The sequence below is a fragment of the Pristis pectinata genome, chromosome 6 (assembly GCF_009764475.1).
Source record: "Pristis pectinata isolate sPriPec2 chromosome 6, sPriPec2.1.pri, whole genome shotgun sequence".
Taxonomy (NCBI): Eukaryota; Metazoa; Chordata; class Chondrichthyes; order Rhinopristiformes; family Pristidae; genus Pristis; species Pristis pectinata.
This window is the reverse complement of record NC_067410.1, coordinates 59,351,144-59,374,193: the sequence shown is the minus strand read 5'-3', so window position 1 is coordinate 59,374,193 and position 23,050 is coordinate 59,351,144. Positions and strand designations below refer to the sequence as shown.

At 43.4% G+C, this 23,050-nt stretch overlaps 2 protein-coding genes across 3 annotated transcripts in view; both read right to left on the bottom strand.

Moving 5' to 3' along the window:
- Nucleotides 1–23,050, bottom strand: part of LOC127571475 (cilium assembly protein DZIP1L-like) — a 183,021-nt gene that overhangs the window by 156,457 nt on the left and 3,514 nt on the right. Inside the window, exon 1 of one of the 2 annotated variants that reach the window (XM_052017872.1) lies at nt 21,328–21,423. The exons of the other annotated variant lie outside the window; for it this stretch is intronic. The gene's annotated coding sequence lies outside the window, so the exon portion shown is untranslated. Of the gene's footprint in view, nt 1–21,327; nt 21,424–23,050 lie in introns of those variants that run through there. 2 annotated transcript variants of the gene reach the window in all.
- Nucleotides 1,101–15,899, bottom strand: LOC127571831 (cilium assembly protein DZIP1L-like). Its single transcript, XM_052018578.1, is given in 7 exon segments — nt 1,101–1,211; nt 4,774–4,915; nt 7,110–7,234; nt 8,813–8,897; nt 13,117–13,175; nt 13,178–13,700; nt 15,885–15,899. Coding segments are annotated over 6 exon segments (837 nt in total). The 3' UTR covers nt 1,101–1,211; nt 4,774–4,885.

Here is a 23,050-nt window from a genome sequence, read left to right as displayed (position 1 = left end):
GGATAATACTTCTATTAATACCTAACACACTCTAATTGACTTTTTTTTACATGTTATGCATTAGTATAATAAATTAATTTTATACAGTGGTATAATAGTTTCCAGTAAGCTCAGTGAGTTTAAAGGGAGCACAGGAAAAAGAATCCAGTGAGGCAGATGCCGAACCATCTGAACAACAGATTAGCAGAGTTATATTATAGATTAATTAGATTTGTCTTCCTTGCTGATTTGTTATAGACCCACAAGACGTGGATATCAAAACCTCATGCTGAACAAATCCTCCCAAAATGTGGTGTGTTATAAATCATGCCACACTGGAAAGGCAGTGCTGAGTGGGAACAAAATGTAAAAGTGGTTCTGGAATCCAATTTAAAAAGTCAAGGTAGCTCTCTTATAGCTTTGAAGATCTTCCAAGGGATTGAGCATGTGATGGTTTTGGACTGCAGCTTTAATTATACCCCACATTTACTTCAGGTGACAGCTTTGCCATCAACACAAGGTGAAGGTCCAACTACCCAAAGATCATCTTGTAGCCACATGGTACCATTTGGTGGATACAATGATAATGTTTATTTGGCAAATAAATTTCAAGTACAAATTTTACACATACCTCTTCCTGTTCAGTCACATGCTCAGCTTGAAGTTCTTTAAGCTTTTTTTTGGATTCCTTTTTCTGGAAGTGAAAAAAAAAATTGAAATCCCAGCCTTTTCAAACTGATTTTGTGATCTGAATGAATGAGTCGGTCGTGCTGTAAGTTCACTGTCACCCAATGGTACCACAGTCACCCAGAGGTACATATTCCCAATGGTAGCACAGTCACCCCATGGTACATCTTCACAGTGGTACCACAGGCACCCAATGATGCATACTCCCGATGGTACCTCTTCACAGTGGGACCACAGTCACCCAGTGGTACATCTTCCCAATGGTACTACAGTCACCCAGTGGTACATCTTCCCAATGGTACTAGTCACCCAGTGGTTCATCTTTCCAATGGTACCATAGCTACCCAGTGGTACATCTTCCCAATGGCAGCACATTCACAGGCTCTCAGGGGCAGTACAGCTGCCCAGTGAACATTTCAGTTGTTCCCACTTACCAATTTCTCAAATTTCTCCCTCAAGTTTCTCAGTTCTTCTGTTTGATCCTTCTCATGAAATGTCTCCACTTTGGAAATAACTGGACTTCTTGATTGAATCTCCTGCAGTTTCTAACAATAGAAAACTCTGACTTTAAGCACGAATTGTCTCATTGTTACATTGTTTATTGAGGTGCCATTTTGGCATGGTAAAGGCAAGTGACACACAGCAACAGAGTAAATGGCACAGATCTGAAACTTACTGACCTTCAGCCAGCAATTCAGAAGCAAGCAAGCTGAAGGTCTGATGTTACCACACTGGACCTTCTGCTCTACCATTGAAATCAGCTTCAAGTCTGGGGCAGCTCCTGATCATACTGACATTAGGGACCAGACACATTTCACACCTGACTCCTGAGCTTTGGGGACCAAGCAATCTTCACAACCGACCCCTCAGCTTTAACGACCAGGCACACTTCACATCAGACCCCTCAGCTTTAGGGACCAGGTACACTTCACATCAGGCACCTCAACTTTAGGGATCGGGTACACCTCACATCAGACCCCTCAGCTTTAGGGATCGGGTACACTTCACAACCGACCCCTCAGCTTTGGGGACCAGGCACACTTCATATCAGACCCCTCAGCTTTAGGGATCGGGCACTTCACATCAGACCCCTCAGCTTTAGGGATCGGGTATACGTCACATCAGACCCCTCAGCTTTAGGGATCGGGTACACTTCACAACCGACCCCTCAGCTTTAGGGACCAGGCACACTTCACAACCGACCCCTCAGCTTTAGGGATCGGGTACACTTCACAACCGACCCCTCAGCTTTAAGCCTAGCATGTCCGGTAGGACCTTTGAATTGGGATCGCCAAACTGGATGGAAAAGCTAAGTCTGGGCTTGTTTCTGTAATTAATATTAATGTTTCTAATTAATTTATATCAATTAAATGTTTTTGTCAAATAGATTTTTTTTAGTATAAATATATAAATATACTTCAATTGTTTTTAAAGGTACATTGAGAAGCAGTTCAAAAGGCTTTTAACAACATGACTGTCAAGAGGCTGAAAGGGCATCTTAAGGAAGAGGCAGCAGGATCCACCACCTAAAGCCTAGTCACCACTCATGGACCACTGCATCTTGACTGCACCAGAAGGCTGCTACAAATGGTTCAGAATCAGAATCAGGTTTATTATCACTGACATACGTCGTGAAATGTGTTGTTCTACAGCAGCAGTACAGTGCAAGACATAAAAATTACTATAAATTACAAAATAAATAAAAAGTGCACAAAAAGGAATATGAAGTAGTGTTCATGGATCATTCAGAAATCTGATGGCAGAGGGGAAGAAGCTGTTCCTAAGTCATTGAGTGTGGGTCTTCAGGCTCCTGTACCTCCTCCCCAAAGGTAGTAACGAGAAGAGGGAATGTCCCGGGTGGTGAGGGTCCTTAGTGATGGACGCTGCCTTCTTGAGGCACCGCCTTTTAAGGATGTCCTCAATGGTGGGGAGGGTTGTGCCCCTGACAGTCAGTGCAGCCACAGAAACTGTGTACAGAGTGAACACTAGTCATGGGCCAGGTCCAGCATGATTGGGGACCTGCAGGTGATAAAAATTTACCTTTCGTTGCTTTAAACAACAAACAGTGGTCACAGATCAGAATGGAAAGCATATAATTGATCTACATGGTAAGTCTGTCTCTCAACAAAAGGTGGGTCAAGTGCGCAGGGGTCAAACACCAAGCCTTCGGTTGCCACTGATTAACTGCACAGCACCCTGCCATTGATAGAATGACTGATGTAGTAAATATACCATTCAATGATAGCATTAGATCCAGGGCTTCCTCTGGAATTACAGCGCACCTACATTGGTACTAATACACTTTCAACTATAATGTTGTCCATTTATACTCCCTGAAGGGAAGTACACCTGTATCAAGTCCAATATCTTGAGGGATTCTTTAACAACACACGGAATGCTTAGGTGGGATGAACAGGGAGGTGGCAAGATGATCAGATGATAAGTCTGCTCTTGGGTCAGCCACTATACAAGAATAGAAGAAAATGGGAGCAGGAGTGGGCCACTCGGCCCATTACGCCTGCCCCACCATTCAATATGATCATGGCTGATCTGTCCGAGGCCTCATCTCCTCTTCTGTGCCGTTTTCCCAGAGCCCTCAATTTCCTGATCTTTCGGAAATCTATCTACCTCCTCTTTAAATTACCCCTATGATCTGGCCTCCACAACTCCCTGGGATAGAAAACCCATCACCCTCTCCACCGCAGTTTTAAATGACTACCACCTTATCTTGTAACTATCCTCTCATTCGAGATTCTCCCACTTGTGGAAAACATCCACCCTGTGAGGCTCCCACAGGATCTAATATGTTTCAATAAGATCACCCGTTAATCTTGTAAATGGAAAAGAATACAGATCTAATTTCTTTAGCCACTCATGATCAATTCTCAATCAATCAAAGCCCTTCTACCTCCATTGACCACAGGTTCTCTCCAGAGATCTTTACAGATATCGTACAGGTTATAAAAGCCTCAGAATCTCCAGCTGGGTGATCACCTCCAGTCAATGGATGAGAAATGAAGATTCTACTCAGAAGATAGAAGTTACTACCACTGGGAGCAGTTGGAACTAACCAGCAGAGAACCATCTAAAGGGAAACTGGATAAACTCCGGTGAGACAGGAATGTTAAACAAAGCTGATGCATTAAGAGAGAGTCATTCCTCAGGTGGGTGGAGAGTCCTGTGAGGAGAGGTTAAGCAGTGTGGACCTATACTCTTCAGAGTTTAGAAGCGTGAGATTCAATCTCATTGAAAGAATTAGAATCACAGACAGAATCAAAGATTCATACAGCGAGCCCTTCGACCCACTGTCCACATTGATCACCAAGTACCCAGTTACATTAATCCTACACTAATCCCATTTTATTCTCCCCACATTTCTGTCAGACCCTACCACTTAACTACACACTAGGGGCAATTTAGAACAGCCAATTAGCCCATCGAGCCATATCTTTGGGATGTGGGAGGAAACCAAAGCACCCAGAGGAAACCCACATAGTCACAGAGAGAACTTACAACAGATGACACCGGAGGTCAGGATTGAGGCTTGGTCGCTGGAGCTGAGAGGCAGCGGCTCTACCAGCTACGTCACTGTGCTTGACAGCGTGAATGCAGGGATGACAGTTCCTCTGGCTGGGATGTCTAGAGCAGGGTTCACAGACTCAAAACAAGGGATTGGTTATTCAGGACAGAGATGAGAAGAAACTTCTTTACCCAGAGGGTAATGAATCTTTGTAATTCTTGACCCGAGTCACCTCTGAAGGCTCAGTAGCTGAACATATTCAAGATGGAGATTGATCAATGACTTTTGGATACAAGGAAATTAAGGGTTGTGAAGGCTGGTGCAGAAAAGTGGCACTTAGGCAAAAGATCTACCATGATCTTAATGAATGGCAGAGCAAGAACGAGGAGCCAAATGGCCTACCCCTATTTCTTTTTCTCTTTCTTATGTTCTCATATAAAGCACGTCTGGCATGGACCACTTGGGTCAAATAGCCATTTTCTGTGCTGTAAATCATGTACCTCCAATACATCTGCAATAACGTAGCCAACACGTTCATGTAGTATTGCGCCAAATTTGCCAAACTATTGCAAAGACATTTCACTTACAGCTTCAATAGACAAGTTCTTTGATGCCATATCCTGGAACTCCGTTAGAAGTTGCTGTCGCAGACTCTCCATTTCTCGAAAGATCTTTTTCCTTTCTTCCTCTTTCCAAGTTTCAAATTCCTTCCTCAGTTCTTCCTCTCTCCTGCGGGTATTTTCCAATTCCTGGTTGAGACACACGGAGATCAGACTCGAATGGCTTCATTCATATAAAGTCAACTATAATTGGTAACTCCAATGCAAGGATCGCCACCCTGGGGCTGATGAGCTGGAGAGCCCATGACTCCACCAGCACCAATGTGCAATGTGGAGCTGTAACAAGTTATGACATGCGCCAGGCCAAGGTCCCAGACCACCACATTGCTGGCATAGAGGGACAGAACAGTTACAGCACTGGGATTAATAACCAAACCCTCCCAGAGCTTCAAGGATAAACCACGTCATGCGCAATTCAAGTTTCAACAATCTTGTGCACTGCTTCAGTCAAGTCCCTGAGCTGGAAGCCACCTCCCTGACCAAGCTGCCCACACCTGCTGATCACATGATCACTAGACAAGCATCCACTAATAAGATTGATACTGCAGGCCACCTGAGACAGGGCAAAAGTCACGGCTATTCCCTGGATCAGGTCAGCACCACAGGTAGGCCCAGGTCAGGGGACTCCACAGCCAGTCCCTAATGGTCACCGCCACGACCAGTCCCTGGGTCAGCAGCCACTGTGACCAGCACCAGGGTCAGGGGTCACCACCATGACCAGTCCCTAGGACAGGGAAGCAGCAAAACAAACATTTTTAGAGAGTAGGAAACGTTAAATAAACAGAATCAATCCAAACTGAGATGCAAAACACATCTTGGGAAGTCTTTCATTTAACATCTTGTCCTGCTTCAGATTGGCAAATACAAGTGGGTAATATTTTTTTTTAAAAGAAATACAATAAGCATCTCATAAGGGTATCGCTTATAATACTCCTGGAATGAAAATGCTCCAGTTACCATTGCCCAACTACATAACATATGCATTTCTCATTTGTCTTTTGCACTAGTCACAACACCAATCCTTCAACTACCAACTAGCTCCATGAGGAACAGTTTCCTCGCCTTGTAATTACGTCCTCTGTAACATATTAAAATAGTCATTTGCCTTAGCTCAAATTTTTAACTTTCACATGGCAGGAGATAGGAGCATTTGAACCAAAGGATCTCAATGCAGGCCTCCACTGAAGTGTCAAATATCAACCACTATTTTCCAACACTGCCTTGAATGAGGAACCTGCGTACTCACCTGTACAAGCATGTAAATCAGTCTACTTGTTTGAAAGAACAACGATCAAAGCTTCTCCTGCCAGCAATACCTAGAAATACTCAAGAAAACCATCCCTAGAGACTGTTCCTGGTAGCCCAGTTGCTCCATCATTTGGTACTGCTGCAGCAGAGATCTGCTATTTTCCACATTATGAAATAGGACCAATCATACAAAACTCTTCCCAGCTTAACATGCCATTCCAGACCACAACACAGAAAAACTTCCAACACCTGAAGCCAGTCAATACGATCCTGGCTGATCTGTTACCTGGCTCCACTTTCTTGTATTAACTCCACATCCTTTCATATCTAAAACTCTATTGACCTCTGTCTTCATACTCTCAGACCTGCCACAATCATCTTTGGAATAAAGAATTCCAAAGATCCACCACCCCCTTTCTCATCTCTGAATGGCCAACCACTGATTATAGGCACACTAGCCAGAGGAAACATCAACCCAGTCATGTCCACTAGAATTTTGTGTATTTCATTGAGATCACCTCCCATTCTGAGAGGGGACCTGACAGAGGTGTACAAAATTATGAGAGGCGTAGACAAGGTAGACGGTGGGAAACTAAGACCAGAGGGTATGGGTTTAGGGCCAGGAGTTAATGGTTCAGAGAGAATCTGAGGGGGAATTTTTTTCACTCAGAGGGTGGTTGCAATCTGGAACACAGTGCCTGGGAAGGTGGAGAAGGCAGATATCTCGCAACATTTAAGCAGGATCTCTGCGAGCACTTGAATAGATAACACATAGTAGGCTACAGACCAAATGCTGGTAAATGGGATTAGTATAGATCGGTACTTGATGTTGGCATGGACATGGTGGGCCATATGACTCCATGATTTGTTCAGTTAATTTTCCCTTCACCCAAGCTAGTTCTTATCATAAAGTCCTCTCCTCCAGCTGAATCTGATTATGCCCCTGTAGAGCATGTTGAGATGTCCATGATACTTTAGAAATAACTCACTATTATTGTAATCTTAGCCCAGCATAATGAGATCTCACCCTCTATATTCATTTGACAGGCACTGACCTGGCCTCGTCTGAGGGAATCAGCCTCGCGTTCGACTTCCAGCTGTGACTGGCTGATGCGCAGCCGTTCCCTGAGCTCCTCGATCTCATCCACGATCTGTTCGGTCTGTTGCTTCGTCTTTCTCTCTGAGAGGAAATCACAGCAAGGGTGAATCGAAAGCAAGAGGCAAAAAGCAAAATCCTGCCAACAGACATTGTATTAGCCACATCCACTTTGTTAAAAACAGGCTAAGCAAAATAGGCAGTTCTGGTCGCCACACTATGGAGGGATGTGATTGCCCTGGAGAGGGTGCAAAGGAGGTTGACCAGGGTGTTGCCTGGTAATGACCATTTCAGTTATGAGGAGGAACTAGATGAGCTGACTTTGTTTTTCCTGGAGCAGAAAAGGCTGACGGGTGACATGAAAGAAGTATATAACATTATGAGGGTGGTGGATAGTAAAAATCTATTTCCCATGATGGTGTCTAAGATAAGAAGGCATAGGTTTACGGTAAGGGGTTTAGAGGGGAGCTGGGGGGAAGATTCTTCACACAAAGGGTGGTTGGAGTCTGGAATGTGCTGCCTAAGGAGGTGGTAGAGGCAGATACTGTAATAACATTTAAGAAGCATCTAGACAAGTACTTGAATCACCAAAGCATAGAAGGCTACAGACCTAACATGGGTAAATGGGATTAGTATAGATAGATAAAATGACTGGAATGGACATGATGCCTGACCTGTTGAATGTTTCCAGCATTTTCTGTATTTGTTAGTGTAAATGGGTACTTGATGGTCAATGCAGACTCGATAGGCCAAAGGGCCTGTTTCCATGCCATATGACTGCCCTCTCATTGTTCTGTACATCAGTAGATTTGTCCAGTTTTCCATAGACCTCTCTTTGCATCCTAGGCTGTGTGGTTAACTCATACCCTCCAGGCCCACCCAGAGTATTGTGTACAATTAGACATTAAGTCAGAAAGAGTGCAAAGAATATTTATGAGAATGTTGCTAGGACTCGAGGGCCTGAGTTATAGGGAGCAGTTGGGCAGCCTAGCACATTGGAGCACAGGAGACTTGAGGGATGACCTTATAGCAGTGTATAAAATTATGAGGGGCATAGACAGGGTGAATGCATGCTGTCTTTTTTTTCCCCCCAGGGAAACTAGAGGGCATAGGTTTAAAGTGAGAGGGGAAAGGTTGAAAAAGGGACCTGAGGGGCAACTTCTTCTCACAGAGAATAGTGCGTATATGGGACGAGCTGCCAGAGTAAATGGTTGAGGCAGGTAAAATAACAACATTTAAAAGACACTTGGACAGGTACATGGATAGTAAAGGTTCAGAGAAATATGGGCCAATAACGGGCAAATGGGACTAGCTTAGATGGGCATCTTGGTCAGCATGAACAGGTTGGGCCAAAGGGCCCGTTTTCATGCTGTATTATTCTATGATTCTATAACTAAATTAATTTTTCCATTCTCACCAACATCTCTGGAACCAATTTTCAAGAAGTTATTTAAGTGTGAACAACAAGACAGTTCATCCAACTGAATTCCAAATGGAAACAATAAGCAAAGAAATAAATCCTAAAGTGAATGTAAAACAAAAGGAATCCCAAGTAAGAGTCATCCCTTGGCATGTTAGAGTGATGGGTCATACGCTAAACAATTCCAGCACATTTGATACTGGTTTTCGATCCTGATTGGAAAGCTAAGAAAGACTTCTCACCAGCCTGCGTGATCTCTGGGTGGCGCCGCTCGACATGTCCTTGAAGAAAGGAATAGTTCACAAATGCCTTGTCGCAGAGTTGACACTGAAAAGAAGAAACAAAATCAATATCTCAGGAACTGAGGGATCCCAGGCAAATAAAACAATTGGGATTTATGAAGCAAGTCCTATCTACACATGTATCTTTATGTTCATCAAGCTAAGGTCAAGAATGGAACCAATTTCATATCTTTATATTGCCTTACAACATAGAAGGAGGCTATTCAGCCCATCAAGTCTCGTGTCAGTTCACAGAGCAATCCATATGCCCATTAATTTCCCTGATATTTATTCTCACTGCACTCCCATCGATTTCCACCCTCCCCCCACCCTGCAGATTCTACCACTCACCTACACCGCTAGGGGCAAATTACTGCGGCCACTAAACCTACCAACCCTCACGTTCTTTAGGATGTGGGATGAAACCAGAGCACCTAGAGAAAACACATGGTGGTCACGGGAAGAACGTGCAAACTCCACTGAGATAGGGACCCAATGTCAAGATTGAACCAGGATTACTGGCACCATGAGGCAGCAGCTCTGCTAACTGTGTTACCCAATTTAAGGAATACAGTGTGAACATCAGGTATCTCCAGTTCAGATGTAACATGGTTTAAATGCAAATCCGGCTCCTTATTCATCCCGATGGGGCTTCAGCAAAACACTCCCAACTGTCACTTACTCTCACACTAACCATCCTGAAAACTCCCCAATGCAAATGCCAATTTTGTCACTGATAAGACAGAATTAATAGCTGCAAGTCTACGCAAAATAATTGTTGGATTAAGATCTGTTCAAACTCATTCTAAGCAAGGCCTTTGTGTCAGAATTGAGAACTATGTATTTGGTATATTGTTAAAAATATCCACATCCATTCAAAGATTAATTTGGTCAACTGCTTTGTTTCACGTCTTTAATTCCAAGAGCTTCACTTCATTACTTCCAGATTAACATAATTAACTAATGCCCCTTCCACTTGTTATGGATTGCATTTTAGACTGGATTTATATCACACAAGACACTTATGTCCAAAATTGAGTAAACTGTGTCATTTATTTAAAAATTTATACCCAATCAAGTTTTAATTTGGTTATATCATTTGTTTCAAAAATTACTTGAAAAGGGCTTCCCTTCATCCCTTCTAAATTGATACAACTGCATGACTAATACGGATCTTCAATCATGTATCAATGACCACATTCTCTTCTCAGGAAGAGTTATAATAAAAAGTTTTGGGACTGATTGTGTTGAAAGCTCCTTTTTTTTAAACTAAGTGTTGGATTTTGACTGTTTTAAGTAGTATTTTTTAACATGTATAGTGTTTAATACACCTCAAGAGGCTGTACAAAGTATAACCACTTTTTAGCTTATTGGTTCGTCCATCAGGTGAATACATGTTTTCTCACTGGTTGATTTTGCCACAGGTACCTAATAAGTTTTCTGATTGGATTATTGTTATCAAGGAGTACCCCATATCTCAGGAATAAAAGATGTCGTTTTTGTTTGTTAATCACTCTCTTGATTATCTCTCTCCCTTGCCTCTATCTCTCTCTTGCCTATCTTGCTCTCTTCCCCCTCCCACAAGCTCATCTTTAGTTCCTTTGTCTCGGCTCATCTCCTAGTAGTAAAGCCAGTGCCATGTGCTCTGTGACTGTTTCTTTGTTTTAAACTTCCAATAAAACTTTGTGAAGCACCAAGTTGTTTCCAACTCATTCTTGGACTCCTGAAAGAACCAGTGGATTTGAAAATAACCGGATCCAACACAAGATACATGATTCCATCATTGGCTACAGACTCATTGATCTCACTTATCCAGTTGCTGTTCAAAAATTACTGACTGATACCAGTCACCAGAAAGCCTAGCAAACCATTGTTAGTACATCCCAGAAGCTGCACCCTAGCCAGCAGGGAGCTGTGCAGGGCTCACAGTGTAAAGCAGTTACAGAACTGTCTATTGTACTTTCCTGCATGTATGCCTAAACTAATGAGGATCTGAGATATCAAAGGTGGGCATCTTAAGGTCTAAATTTCAGAACAGCTGAGGCTCAGGCAATTACATTTGTGCAGTCTCCCAGTACTCAGGAGCAAGAAATAAAATTTGTGAGGCTTTTCCAAATTAGCTTCAGTTTTTCTCCCCCCACTTCATCCTGAAGTTTCTGCAGCCACAGTTGTAGCTTTAAACATTTAAAGATATACCACATGAAGCAAGTTTGCTGGGTCCAGTTTCTCTCAGTTCTTATTTAACTTTGGCACTTGCAGATTCTAACCCCTAATCTAGTAAACAGCAATGGTTCCACAAAAGTGTCCTTCCATATTTCATGCTTCAGCACTGTTTTACCAAGCACCTGTTTGCGGCATCATGTCTTAAACTAGAAACGTGAGAACATAATCCAAGATAAAACCCCAGAGCAGTACTGAGGGAGTGCTGTATTGCCAAGGTGCTGCCTGTCAGATGAGATGTTAAACCAAGATGCCCTCTTGGGTAGATGTGACTCTATCTATAGAGGCAAGTTTCCCAAGTCACCCAGCCAATACCTGTGTTCCAAGCAACACAAAGTCAGGTAATTAAAATCCCTGCTAATGAGAGTTTGCAGTGTGCAGTTTGGCTGCTAGGTGACCCAATTACATGTGTGAGTAGAATATAACATAAGCTTGGGGCACACTGAAGCTACAAACATGCTATGGAATTGCAAGGTTTTGTTTTAATCAATCCCTCTGAAATAGTACTTTTAAGTGAATGCCTCATGAGGAAAGGCTGTCTGAAATAGAAGCATAAAAGCTGGCTGCTAGTTTGGAATACAAATCAAGGAAGATTACAGAACAAGACTGTTGCACTCTTCTCTAAGCACTTGCTCACCTTTGTTTTACTGTTCTGACACAAAACACAGCAGGCAACAAATTCACATAACACTTCTGTAAGGCAAAATAAAGCTACAGATGCTGGAAATTTGGAATAGATACAAAGAATGCTGGAAACACTCATCATCAGGCAGCACTTGGGGAAAAAGAGAAAGAGTTAACGTTTCAGGTCCAAGACCAAGTTCTGATGAAGGGTCTCGGACCTAAAACATTAACCTGCTTCTCCTTCCACAGACGCCGCCTTCACACAGACTCATGTTAGGCACGAGCAACATCTTCATCAGAATGAAACCATTCCTGCCAAGGTTCCATCTGAATGGCTTCAACCATATTTATAATAAACTTTCATATTATCTAACTGGAGAAATATTGCAGATGAGGGAAGTAAAGAGGGACCTAGGTGTTCTTGTTCATAAATTGCAAAAAGTTAACAAGCAGGCGCAGCAAGTGGTTAGGAAGCGAAATAATGGCCTTTATTGCAAAAGGATTGGAGTTTCGAAATAGGATTATTGATACAATTGTACAGGGTACTGGTCACAGTTTTGTTCCCTTTATTTAAGAAAGGATATACTGGCATTGGAAGCAATCCAAAAGAGATTCACTCCGCTAATTCCTGGATGACGGGGCCTGCCCAATCATGAGGGGCTAAAGAAATTAGATGTGTAATCTTTTGAATTTAGAAGAATGAGAGTGATCTTATCCTTAGGGGCAGGCAGGATAGATGTGGAGATGTTTCCACTAGTGGGAGAATATTGAATGCGGGCACATGGTTACAAGACTGCAGGATGGTGATTTAAAACTGAGTTCTGTAGGAATTTCTTCTCACAGAAGGGGCAGCACAGTAGTGTAGCGGTTAGCATAACGCTATTATAGCGCCAGCGATCCGGGTTCAATTCCCGCCGCTGTCTGTAAGGGCTTGTACACATGTGGGTTTCCTATGGTGCTCCGGTTTCCTCCTACATTCCAAAAACGTACGGGTTAGGAAGTTATGGGCATGCTATGTTGGAACCGAAAGTGTGGCAACACTTGCGGGCTGCCCCAGAATGCTCTACGCAAAAGATGCATTTTACTGTGTGTTTCGATGTACATGTGACTAATAAAGGTATTTTATCTCATCTATGAATCTCTGAAATTCTCTGTCCTGGAGGGTTATGGAGGCTGGATCACTGGGGGGGGGGGTGGTATTTAGAGAGGAAATAAATTGTTGAAAGACCAGGGAATGAGAGCTCTGGGGAACTGACACAGAACAGATGAGGCCTGGGTCAGATCAGCCAAGATCATATTGAACAGTGGGGACAGGCTTGAGGGGCCGACTGGCCTTCTCCTGCTCCATTTATTCTATGTTTTCATGCAGAATAAATAACCAAACCTTTTCAAATAGGACCAAGGTTGAAGGCACAAACTACCTTATGATAGTTATTGGCTCCTGCCTGTACGAGCAGCTGAAGAGTTGCGATCATCTTCTGCGGCGTCGGCTCTCCTCTTTCGCTGCCTTCAGCTCCTCCGTCTTCTTAACTATTTCCTGCCTGCTGTTCTCCAGCTCTTCCAAAGCCAACTGCAGCTGCTCCTCCAGTGCCTGTATGTTGCTTGTGAAGAATTCCTGGGAGTGAAGGAGGTACTCTGTATTAAGTTGGGCTAGCTTGAATACCTTCAATAAAACTGGGTCAACCAAGTTCTGGCAACAGGGACACCTCTCAGAGTCCAAGTTACAGAAGGTCACGCTCATGATGTTCTCCTGGAGGGTGGAAACATCCAGTTCTCTGGCCACTCGCTCCACGTCGAGAGCACTGAACCGCCTCCAGTCTATGCTTTCGTGTCTTGAACGGAACTTGAAGGCAGGCAGCCCGCCAGTGCTCAGTGACAAGGTACCGAAGCCCATCCCGAATCCCGTGTACTGGTTCTGCGATGATATCATGAACTCTGCTTGGCGATAACGCTGTGGTGTCAGCCGGCGGAACTGAGGGGGGTAATAGACATCGTTGAGGAAAGGCTGCAGAAGGACAAAAGGAAACATCAACATTGAACCCTCCTGTTTCAAGACTACTGCCTCCACAGACCCTGTAGCACACACCCCAACTCACAAGCTACCTAACCATTTACTTGCCCAATCAGAGAAATGTTCAGCATTCGACAATACTTCCTCCTCATCGTCATCCATAAAGGAGGCTGCACACAAGAATTTCTTTTGGTTTAATCTTAAGCCTGCACTGCACAATTCTTGAACAACCTGCACCCACAACACTTGTGGGTGGCACTGTGGCGCAGCTAATAGAGCCACTGCCGGTTCAATCCCGACCTCCAGTGTTCTCTGTGCAGAGTTTGCACGTTCTCCCCGTCACCACGTGGGCTTCCTCCAGGCAGTCAGATTTCCTCCCACATCCCAAAGGCATGCGGGTTGGTAGGTTAATTGACTGCTATGAGTTTTCCCTTGTGTGTAGGTGAGTAAGTTGTCTCTAGGTGAGGGGTAAAATTTGGGGGAGATTTTTGATGGGAATGTGGGGAGAATAAAAAATGCAATCAATGTAGGATTACTGTAAATGGATGCTTAATGGTCGGCACAGACTCAATTGGCTAAAGGGCCTGTTTCCGTGCTGCATCTCTCTGTGACTCCATGACAATTCCATATTTGGCACCACAAGTCAGAGGTGCAACTGGGTTCTTGCCCAGTTACTGTCTCGAGGCAAAGTATTGCAAGGAAGCGAGTTTGGGGCATGGAGATGGGGTGGGAGGGGGAGAGAAGATACTGAGTCAGCACAGGAGTATAAAGGGGCCAAAGAAGCAAGGTTAAGAGAGAAATCACCAGAAGTAAACTGCTTGATGTAGGAACAAATGGAGGGACGGAGGAGTTGCTTCCACTTAGGACGCTGCTTAGGAGGGCAGTAAATAATGGACAGTGGATATTTCCCAGAAAACAAATGCCAAAAGGCACTCCTCCTTTGCGGAGGGGCGGTAGGTTCATGCAGAAGGGGAAGGGATAATTCAGTCAGACTGCAACCAGTGGTGGGGTAAGTGATCACATTGCTCCACTTCCTGTCTTGGCGCTGGTGAGGGGATGGTCAATGCTGAATTCTGTTGGTTGAAGCAGGTGACAATGGCTCATTGGCAAGGAAGCAGTTTTCACCCTCGTTGAGCACGTTTATACTCATAGTAACAGTCTCTTCATACAGCTGCAGAATGTACATATTCTAAAAGGGTATGGATTCCACGAAGTGTTGTGAAGACTATAAACTTAATGACGCATAGATGGTCTACTTGTTCATGGCAATATCCAGTTGGATCATATATAGTGATGTAACCCCATGCCACAGACAAACTATAATCGAAAACAAATAAAAAATCCTTAAGAACGGTCCCTGACCCAAAACGTTAACCATTTTCTCTGGTTTTTTTTACAGACAAGTCATGCTTCTGCTCAGGATACCTCCCAGGAAGTAAGGATGATCTCAAACTCTTCATCTCAATGACAAGTCATCTCCTTCAACCAACCTTCCTCTGTCTTGTGCCCATCAAGCATAGAGTGCCAATATATTTTTTTGTCTCAAGGATGGTCCTTGTCCACGTTCTGCTCCCTCCGCAAGCTTCAACATACATTAGACAATAGCTCTACTTCTCCACCACAGTCAGGTTCTGCCCAGTTGCAGGTTTGATATTGCTATGAATGAGGAAACAAAGGTCTCCAAGTTGACCAACCATCCTTCTCAACTCCCAATAAAACTCCCCATACCACATTGGTTCCTCCTCCTGCATCCCAACTGTCAACAATCTTTTTGACTGGGTGAACCTTCAAACTCAACATCTTAACAACCCCAACCGTACACTTAGCCCAACAGCAGTACCACAAAACCCTCAGCCTCTCCTCCACCACCACTCTTGGGTCAACCTGCCAAGTTCAACCAAATGCAATATACGGATTCCCTCACCTGCACCAATCCTGAATTAAGGCATATTCCCCTTTGATCCTACACCTTGTCATCTCTAATTGGCACAAAATGTCAAATTCAAATTCTTCTCCATTATCTCAACTCTCATACAAAGGCTAACCCCCCTCCCTATCCTTACAACCTCCTCCATGGTTTGACCCCACTCCCTATACTTACAATCCCCTCCATGTCTTAACCCCCTCCCTATCTTTACAACCTTATAGGCATGGCTGCACATACCATATATGGCCTACCTTCCTCTGCCCCATGATCCCCCATACCACTCACCCATCAGTTATCAGACTTCATTCAGATTTGCTGCACATGTTGGATCCATCCGTAACAAGCACCAAACTCTACTTCCTTATTTCACTCTGATATAAAGCTGCTCAAAATCTGCACCTTTGACCATAATTCACTTACCTTCCCCAATTTTTCTACTCTTTGCTCTAAGTCCAGTTCAGACTCTGTGAATTGTTTTGGGCAATTTTATTCTACTGAAACACAAGAGGCTCACCGTCTCCGCAAGGTTTAAAAGGGGAAAATGCAGTTTGGAGCAGACAGGCAATTTGCTCACTTTTAGAGGCATAAAAACACAAATAACGTCAAAATGCAATAAAGCTTATTTAATACTGTTGTTAAATTTCATAAACCACTGTAAAAAAAACAAACTCCAAAAGTAAAGGTAATGGACAGATTTTCCCACAAACATGAATTTTGAGAAGATGGTATAGAGTTGCAATTTCAATGTGGCGAGCATACATTACTAAAGGACGCAAGGAGCATGAATACATTTGGCAACATGCAAACAGCAAACTGGCTATCGGATCATCACGTATCATTCAATTAGCATTTCAAGAATTAGGCAGCATTGGACTGCCAGGGAACGGTGTGATCCATCATACAGTGCACTTTGTGCCGCAAGAATTTACTGCTAGCAGTGGACATCACCCATATTAATTGGCAGAAAAATAGACAGGAACTCATAAAAACTTTTACAATGTCATTTATTTTATTCAAGGTAAACAACAAATCTATACTTGGCCAGCTTCTTACCCTTTATCAGAAAGTATATTCAGCTTGGAGTTGCAGAGGAGCATTCATATTCATGCAAGTCCAACAATATGTCAGATTAGTATTTCATAGAGTCATACAGCATGGAAACGGGCCCTTTGGCCCAAATGATCCATGCTGACCAATATTCCCATCTAAACTAATCCCATTTGCCTGCACTTGGCCCATTTCCCTTTAAACCTTTCCTAGCCATGTACCAGTCCAAGTGACTTTTAAACATAGTTAACGTACCTGCCTCAACCACTTCCTCTGGCAGTTCATTCCATATACTGACCACCCTCTAGGTGAAAAAGTTGCCCTCAAGTTCCTGTTTAATCTCTCCCCTCTCACCTTAAACCTATGTCCTCTAGTTCTTGATTCCCCAATCAAGGATTCATTCACCCTATCTATGCCCCTTATGTTTTATACACCTCTGTAAGATCACCCCTCATTCCCCTACACTCTAATGAAAAAAGTCTCAACCTCTCTCCATAACTCAGTCCCTCGAGTCCTGGCCACATCTTCATAAATCTCCTCTGCACTCTTTCCAGTTTAATGACAATTCTTTTATAACGATTTGTCGTGCACATACTGTGTTAAACTGTTTGGGGTAGAGATGTTGGAGAAGGTACAAGTTATCAATAAATCCACTGCAGGGTCTGGCTTCTCTCTCACTCCCAAATAACTGTCAATAATCCCAAGATGATTCCTGGGCTTCTACATTATTAATACTTATCATCATTTTATCTGTGAATATTTTCCTTGCTACCTAGAACCTAATTAGGAGGAAGCTTTTTAAAAGGACAATTGAGACTGAGAATATAAATACAAATCTTTGTCTTTACCACATACTAAGTGCCACACCTGAAAAATTCCACATGATATTTAACCTGGTTGGCTTAAATTTCCCAATCAGAAAAATGTAAATCACTGTCAAAGAAAAAATAAATGTACCAATCCAAATCAAGAAAATTCAGATTGAAAAGAGAAATTTACTTTGAGCATCAGGGGTTAAGAGATAAAATCTCAGAAGTCCTTTCAGCCAATATCTCATTTTGATTTGTTTTTATTTTTCCTGTAAAGATCTACACGCATGCTCGAAGCTTGCACCTCATTTTTTAACAATCCGAGAGGTTTAACCAAGTATGTACTTCAGTGGCCATGGATGAGTCAATGGGTGAGAATACACAGGCTGTTTTCCCCCTCCATCCAACAGTTGGGAAAGAACTCACAAACAGGAAGTCAAACCTCACTCTGTTGTCAACAATCACTTAAAAATTTCTACTATTTTAAGCAAATGACAGGTCATATCCCAGTCATCCAACTGGGAATCACAGATCACCACACATTCAAACAGCAGAGCCCATTCTTCTCTCAGGGTTTAAGACCATTATTCATAACTCACCGTGTGCTGTAGCCCTATCACAGTCGCACTTCACCTGGTCTGCTTGCAACTGCACAGGAGATTAGCTGGCTTTATGTAAGTTTGGACTATTAATGTTATAATAACTAACTTGAAAGGTGAGAGTCTAGGTGGAGTCAAGTAGCAGAAGGATCAGAGCACAAATATACCAATCAATAAATGCTTCCAAGGCCATAAAAATAAATAAACTAAGCACTGGACTTTATTTCTGGAGGGACAGAATTGAAAAGTTAGGAAGTTAGGCTATACCTTATTGAACCTTGATTACACCACACTTAAGAGCTACAAAAGAGGGTGCAAAACTTCAACAGTTATCTTCAGTTGTCTAAATTCATGAGACTGCTCCTGGTTTACATAAGAACATAAGAGGAGCAGGAGAAGGCCACCAGGCCCCTCAAGCCTACCCCACCATTCAATATGACCATAGCTAATCTATGCTGGCCTCAACTCTTCTGTGCCAGATCCCCATAGCCCTCAATCTCCCAATCTTTCAAATAATTACATATCTCTGCCTTAAATATATCTAATGATCTGCCCTCTGAGAGAAAAAATTTCTACACAACTCATTTTTAAATGACTGGCCCTTCATCTTGTAATTATGTGCCCTTGTGACTCTCCCACTGGTGAAAACATCTAAACATCTACACTGTCAGGCTCCTTTAGGATCTTACATGTTTGAATGTCACTCTCATTCTTCCAAACTCCAAGGAATACAGACCCAAACTGTCTAGCCTCTCTTGAAGCGACAACATTTGCAGAGAAAGAATGCAAGGGTACACATATTAGGAAAGGACAAACAGACCAACTCTTTTATCCCTGAGAGCAGTGGCTGAGGAGTGACAATGGAGGTCCTTAAAATGATGGCTGGCTTTCATACAGTGAATACAGAGAGGATGATTCCATTTCTGGGAAAGAGAAAAACTAGAGGCTGTCCATATAGAACAATCACCAAGAAATCCAAGGACAATTGAAAGGAAACTCTCTACTCTAAGCATGCTGAGAATGAGAAACCGATGTATGCAAGTGGTTTGCATGGTGTCTTTTTGACCTGTGCATAATGACCAGTAGTCAAACTATACAGACACACACAGTCCACTATCCAGCGCTTACCATGTCTGCCACACACAGTGATCAAAAGCCTAAAGCTCCCAAATGCAGCAAGCAGCAGCTACTCTCTCGTCAGTGTGGCTTTATTGTATCAGTTACCGAGTGCTTGGAAACAAGGGAGCTAACAACGTGCTTGGACACACCCAAATCTTTTATCTCAGGTTCAGAACAACCACACAGCAAAAGCACCTAACAACATGCAAAACTTAAACTAAAAGGTGGTTTTAGAGAGAGTGACACTATTAAATGGAGACACAAGAGATTCTGCAGATGCTGGAATCTGGAGCAACACAACCAAAATGCTGGAGGAACTCAGCAGGTCAGGCAGCATCTATGGAGAGAAATAAACAGTTGACATTTCGGGCCCAGACCCTTCATCAGGATTGGAAGCCAGAATAAGAAGATGGGGGAGGAGCACAGGCTGGCAAGTGATAGGTGAATCCAGGTGAGAGAGGGAAGGTAGGTGGGTGGGGAGGAGGGATGAAAGGGAGTGTTGCAAGAAGCTGAGGGGTGATTGGTAGAAGAGGCAAAGGGCTGAAGGAGGAGGAAAGAAGAAGGAAGAGGAGAATTCCATGATCTTTGGTTTTGAACTCCCCTACCCTGGGGAAAAGACTGTGGTTATTCACCTTATCAATGCCCCTCATGATTTTATAAACCTCTACAAGTTCCTATGCTCCAGGGAAAAAAGTCCTAGCCTATCCATTATAACTTAAACTCTCCAGTCCCGGTAACATCCTCATCAATCTTTTTTGTACCCTTTGCAGTTTAATGACATCCTTCCTATAGCAGGGTGACCAGAACTGTACACAGTATTCCAAATGTGGCCTCACCAATGTCTTGTACAGCTGTAACATGACATCCCAACTCCTGTACTCAATATCCCGACCAATGAAAGCAAGTGTGCAAAACTCCTTCTCCACCACCATGTCTACCTGTGTCACCACTTTCAAGGAACTATGTACCTGCACCCCTAGGTCTCTCTGTTCTACAACACTCTCCAGAGCCCTATTATAGATAAAAGGCAGGTATAATGAAGACACGAGACTGCAGATGCTGGAATCTGGAGCAACAAACAATCTGCTGGAGGAACTCAGTGGGTCGAGCAGTGTCTGCGGGAGGAAAGAAATTGTTGACGTTTCTGGTCGAAACCCTGCATTAGGACTGAGACTGGGGAGGCAAAATGGCCGGTATAGGGAGAAGGGGCATGGCAAGGAAGGATTCCGAGGCGATTGGTCGACTGAGGAGGGGTGCATGATGACAGGCAGGTAGTGCCAGAGGGAGGTATGTGTTGTTTATATTAGGTCAGCTGTTGGCAAGGCACACTGTAGGAAAGCTGTGATTGTGCTGGAGAGGAAGTAGAGGAGATTCATCAGGGTGTTGCCTGGATTGGGATGTTTCAATTATAAGGATAGACTCAGTTTGTTTTCTTTGGAGCGGAAGACTCTGAGTGGTGACCCGATAGAGGCTTACAGAGTTATGTGGGGGATTGATAGTGTAGACAGTAACTGACTTTTTCGCATGGTGTCTAAATCAAGGGGGCATATGTGCAAGGTGGGAAGTAGGGGGTTTAGAGGATACCTGAGGAGGCATCTTTTCCACACAGAGTGTGGTTGGAATCTGATATGTGCTGTTTGAAGAGACGGTGGAGACAGAGATTCTCACATTTAAGAAGCATCAAGACAAGTACTTGAATCACCAAGGCATAGAAGGCTACACAGGTAAATGAGATAAGTATGGATGGGTACAATGGGCAGCAGGGACATGGTGGGCCAAAGAGCCTGTGACCCTAAGACAGGTTTGAATGTTTAAGTGGCCGATTCCTGATCTTAATCTTTCCAGGTAGAATTCTCCTCCAAGGTCTGTTCAAATGTTGATTTGCAGGCAAGGGTAGGGAACATCTTCGATGGCAGTCATTCAACCTACAGCATTCCTCCCGTTTTCTAGCAGAACTCACAGACAACAGACAAGGACAGCTGGTGGAATCTGAGGGGACTCCAGCCCCAACCCTACCCAGTGACCCTAATGGAAAAGGTCGCAGGAAAGAGGAGGGTGCGGTGGTTTCATTCATTTCCGGCACCTGATTGTTGACACCACTGCCACAAGATAAGAATCACCTCAAGCAAACACTCCCGTTCCAGCAACTGTTCATCCAACACGTTCTCAAAACTCTGAGCACGTCCATAACTTGGGCTGGAAAGCTGCAGATGCTGGAAATCTGAAACAAAAACAGGGAGTGCTGGAAACACACAGCAGGTCAGGCAGCATCAATAGAGAGAGGAATAGTCAATGACTCTGATAAAAGTCATCAATCTGAAATGTTGACTCTGTTCCTCTCTCCGCACATGCTGCCTCATCTACTAACTGAAAGAAGGCTTTGACCATATACATCCTAACGTGATGGAGAGCAGGAGCACCAGATGTCAGGGGCTGGCTAGTTCAGATTTACTTATAAATTTCTACACAAATCAGTAAGAAAGCACAGTGGCGCAGCTGGTACAGTTGCTACCTCACAGCTCTAGTGACCAGGGTTCAAATCTGACCTCGGGCGCTGACCATGTGGAGTTTGCGCGTTCTCCCTGTGACACATGCATTTCCTCCAGTTTCCTCCCACATCCCAAAGATGCACAAGCTGGTGGGTTAATTGGCCACTGTAAATTGCCCTTAGTGTGCTGGTGAGTGGCAGAATCTGGGGGGAGTTGGTAGGAATGTGAAAAGGATGTAATGGAATTAGTGTAAATGGGTGGTTAATAGTCAGAGCAGATTCAGTGGGCCAAAGGGGTCTATGGAGCCAATTCCAGATAAATCCTTACAGACAGGGCAGGATAAGCGAGCAGAGGTCAATGTATTTCAGAGTATACAGGAAGTAATCAACAGCTACAATGAACTGGCAGGAAAAGAGAATAAGCTCACATAGCCGTGACTATAGGCTGTAATACAGAAACTATCGTGGATCCAGAGATCAAAACAGCCTCCCTCATCCAACCCATCAAGTGGGGGACTTGCTGATCAATGAGTGGGCAATATAGCAGCCAGAACCACGACATCAAAGGCAGGCCTGCCTCTCCACAGTCTATCACAGTCATTTCTTTCTGAAAATTAGGGGATACATGCAAACAATTTCATCCCATTTGCAAAACAGCATCTGCAAAAGGCATCTCTGGGGCAACCTTGAGAGGGCAGGTCAGGTCCTTGCAATGTATCAATTTATTGCCATTCTGCTTGGATTTACAACGAAGAGCCAGTACTTTAGAAAAGCTGCCAAACTTGATCAGGCTTTCTCTCACACTCTGGGACAGTTTCAATTTCCATTGTCATAGCAACACTGGAAACTGACACTTAGATTAGGAGGCAGAATATGAAAGTTGGGAGAGAGACCAGAAAATGTTAATGGAGATAAAACATCTAGAGAAGATGTAAAGCAGCCACAAACCTGTCACTAATCCGTGAATGCAAGAAGAGGCTCAGTACAAGACGCAGGGCTGGACAAACAGTACAACACCAGATGTTGTTTACACCAATCACTATAGTTACTCAGCACTTCCAACTAATCAGTCACCACAGCCTTACCTACCAGCTTCAGATCCTGGCTAGATAGCAAATGGAAATGTTTCAAAGCAACAGCCATATAATTATATCCACTAGTCATACACCTCAGAACAAATCCCAGCTCAAAGATTGTGACCACTGTAAACCTTCTATGACTGATGTAGTTCTTAAAGAGTGGGACAAATTAGGTATTATTTGTTTTCAAGATCTGTCTGTTGGAGGAAATCTTTCTTCGTTTGAACAATTGTCTACCAAGTATAATTTACCAAAAACTCATTTTTTTTAGATATT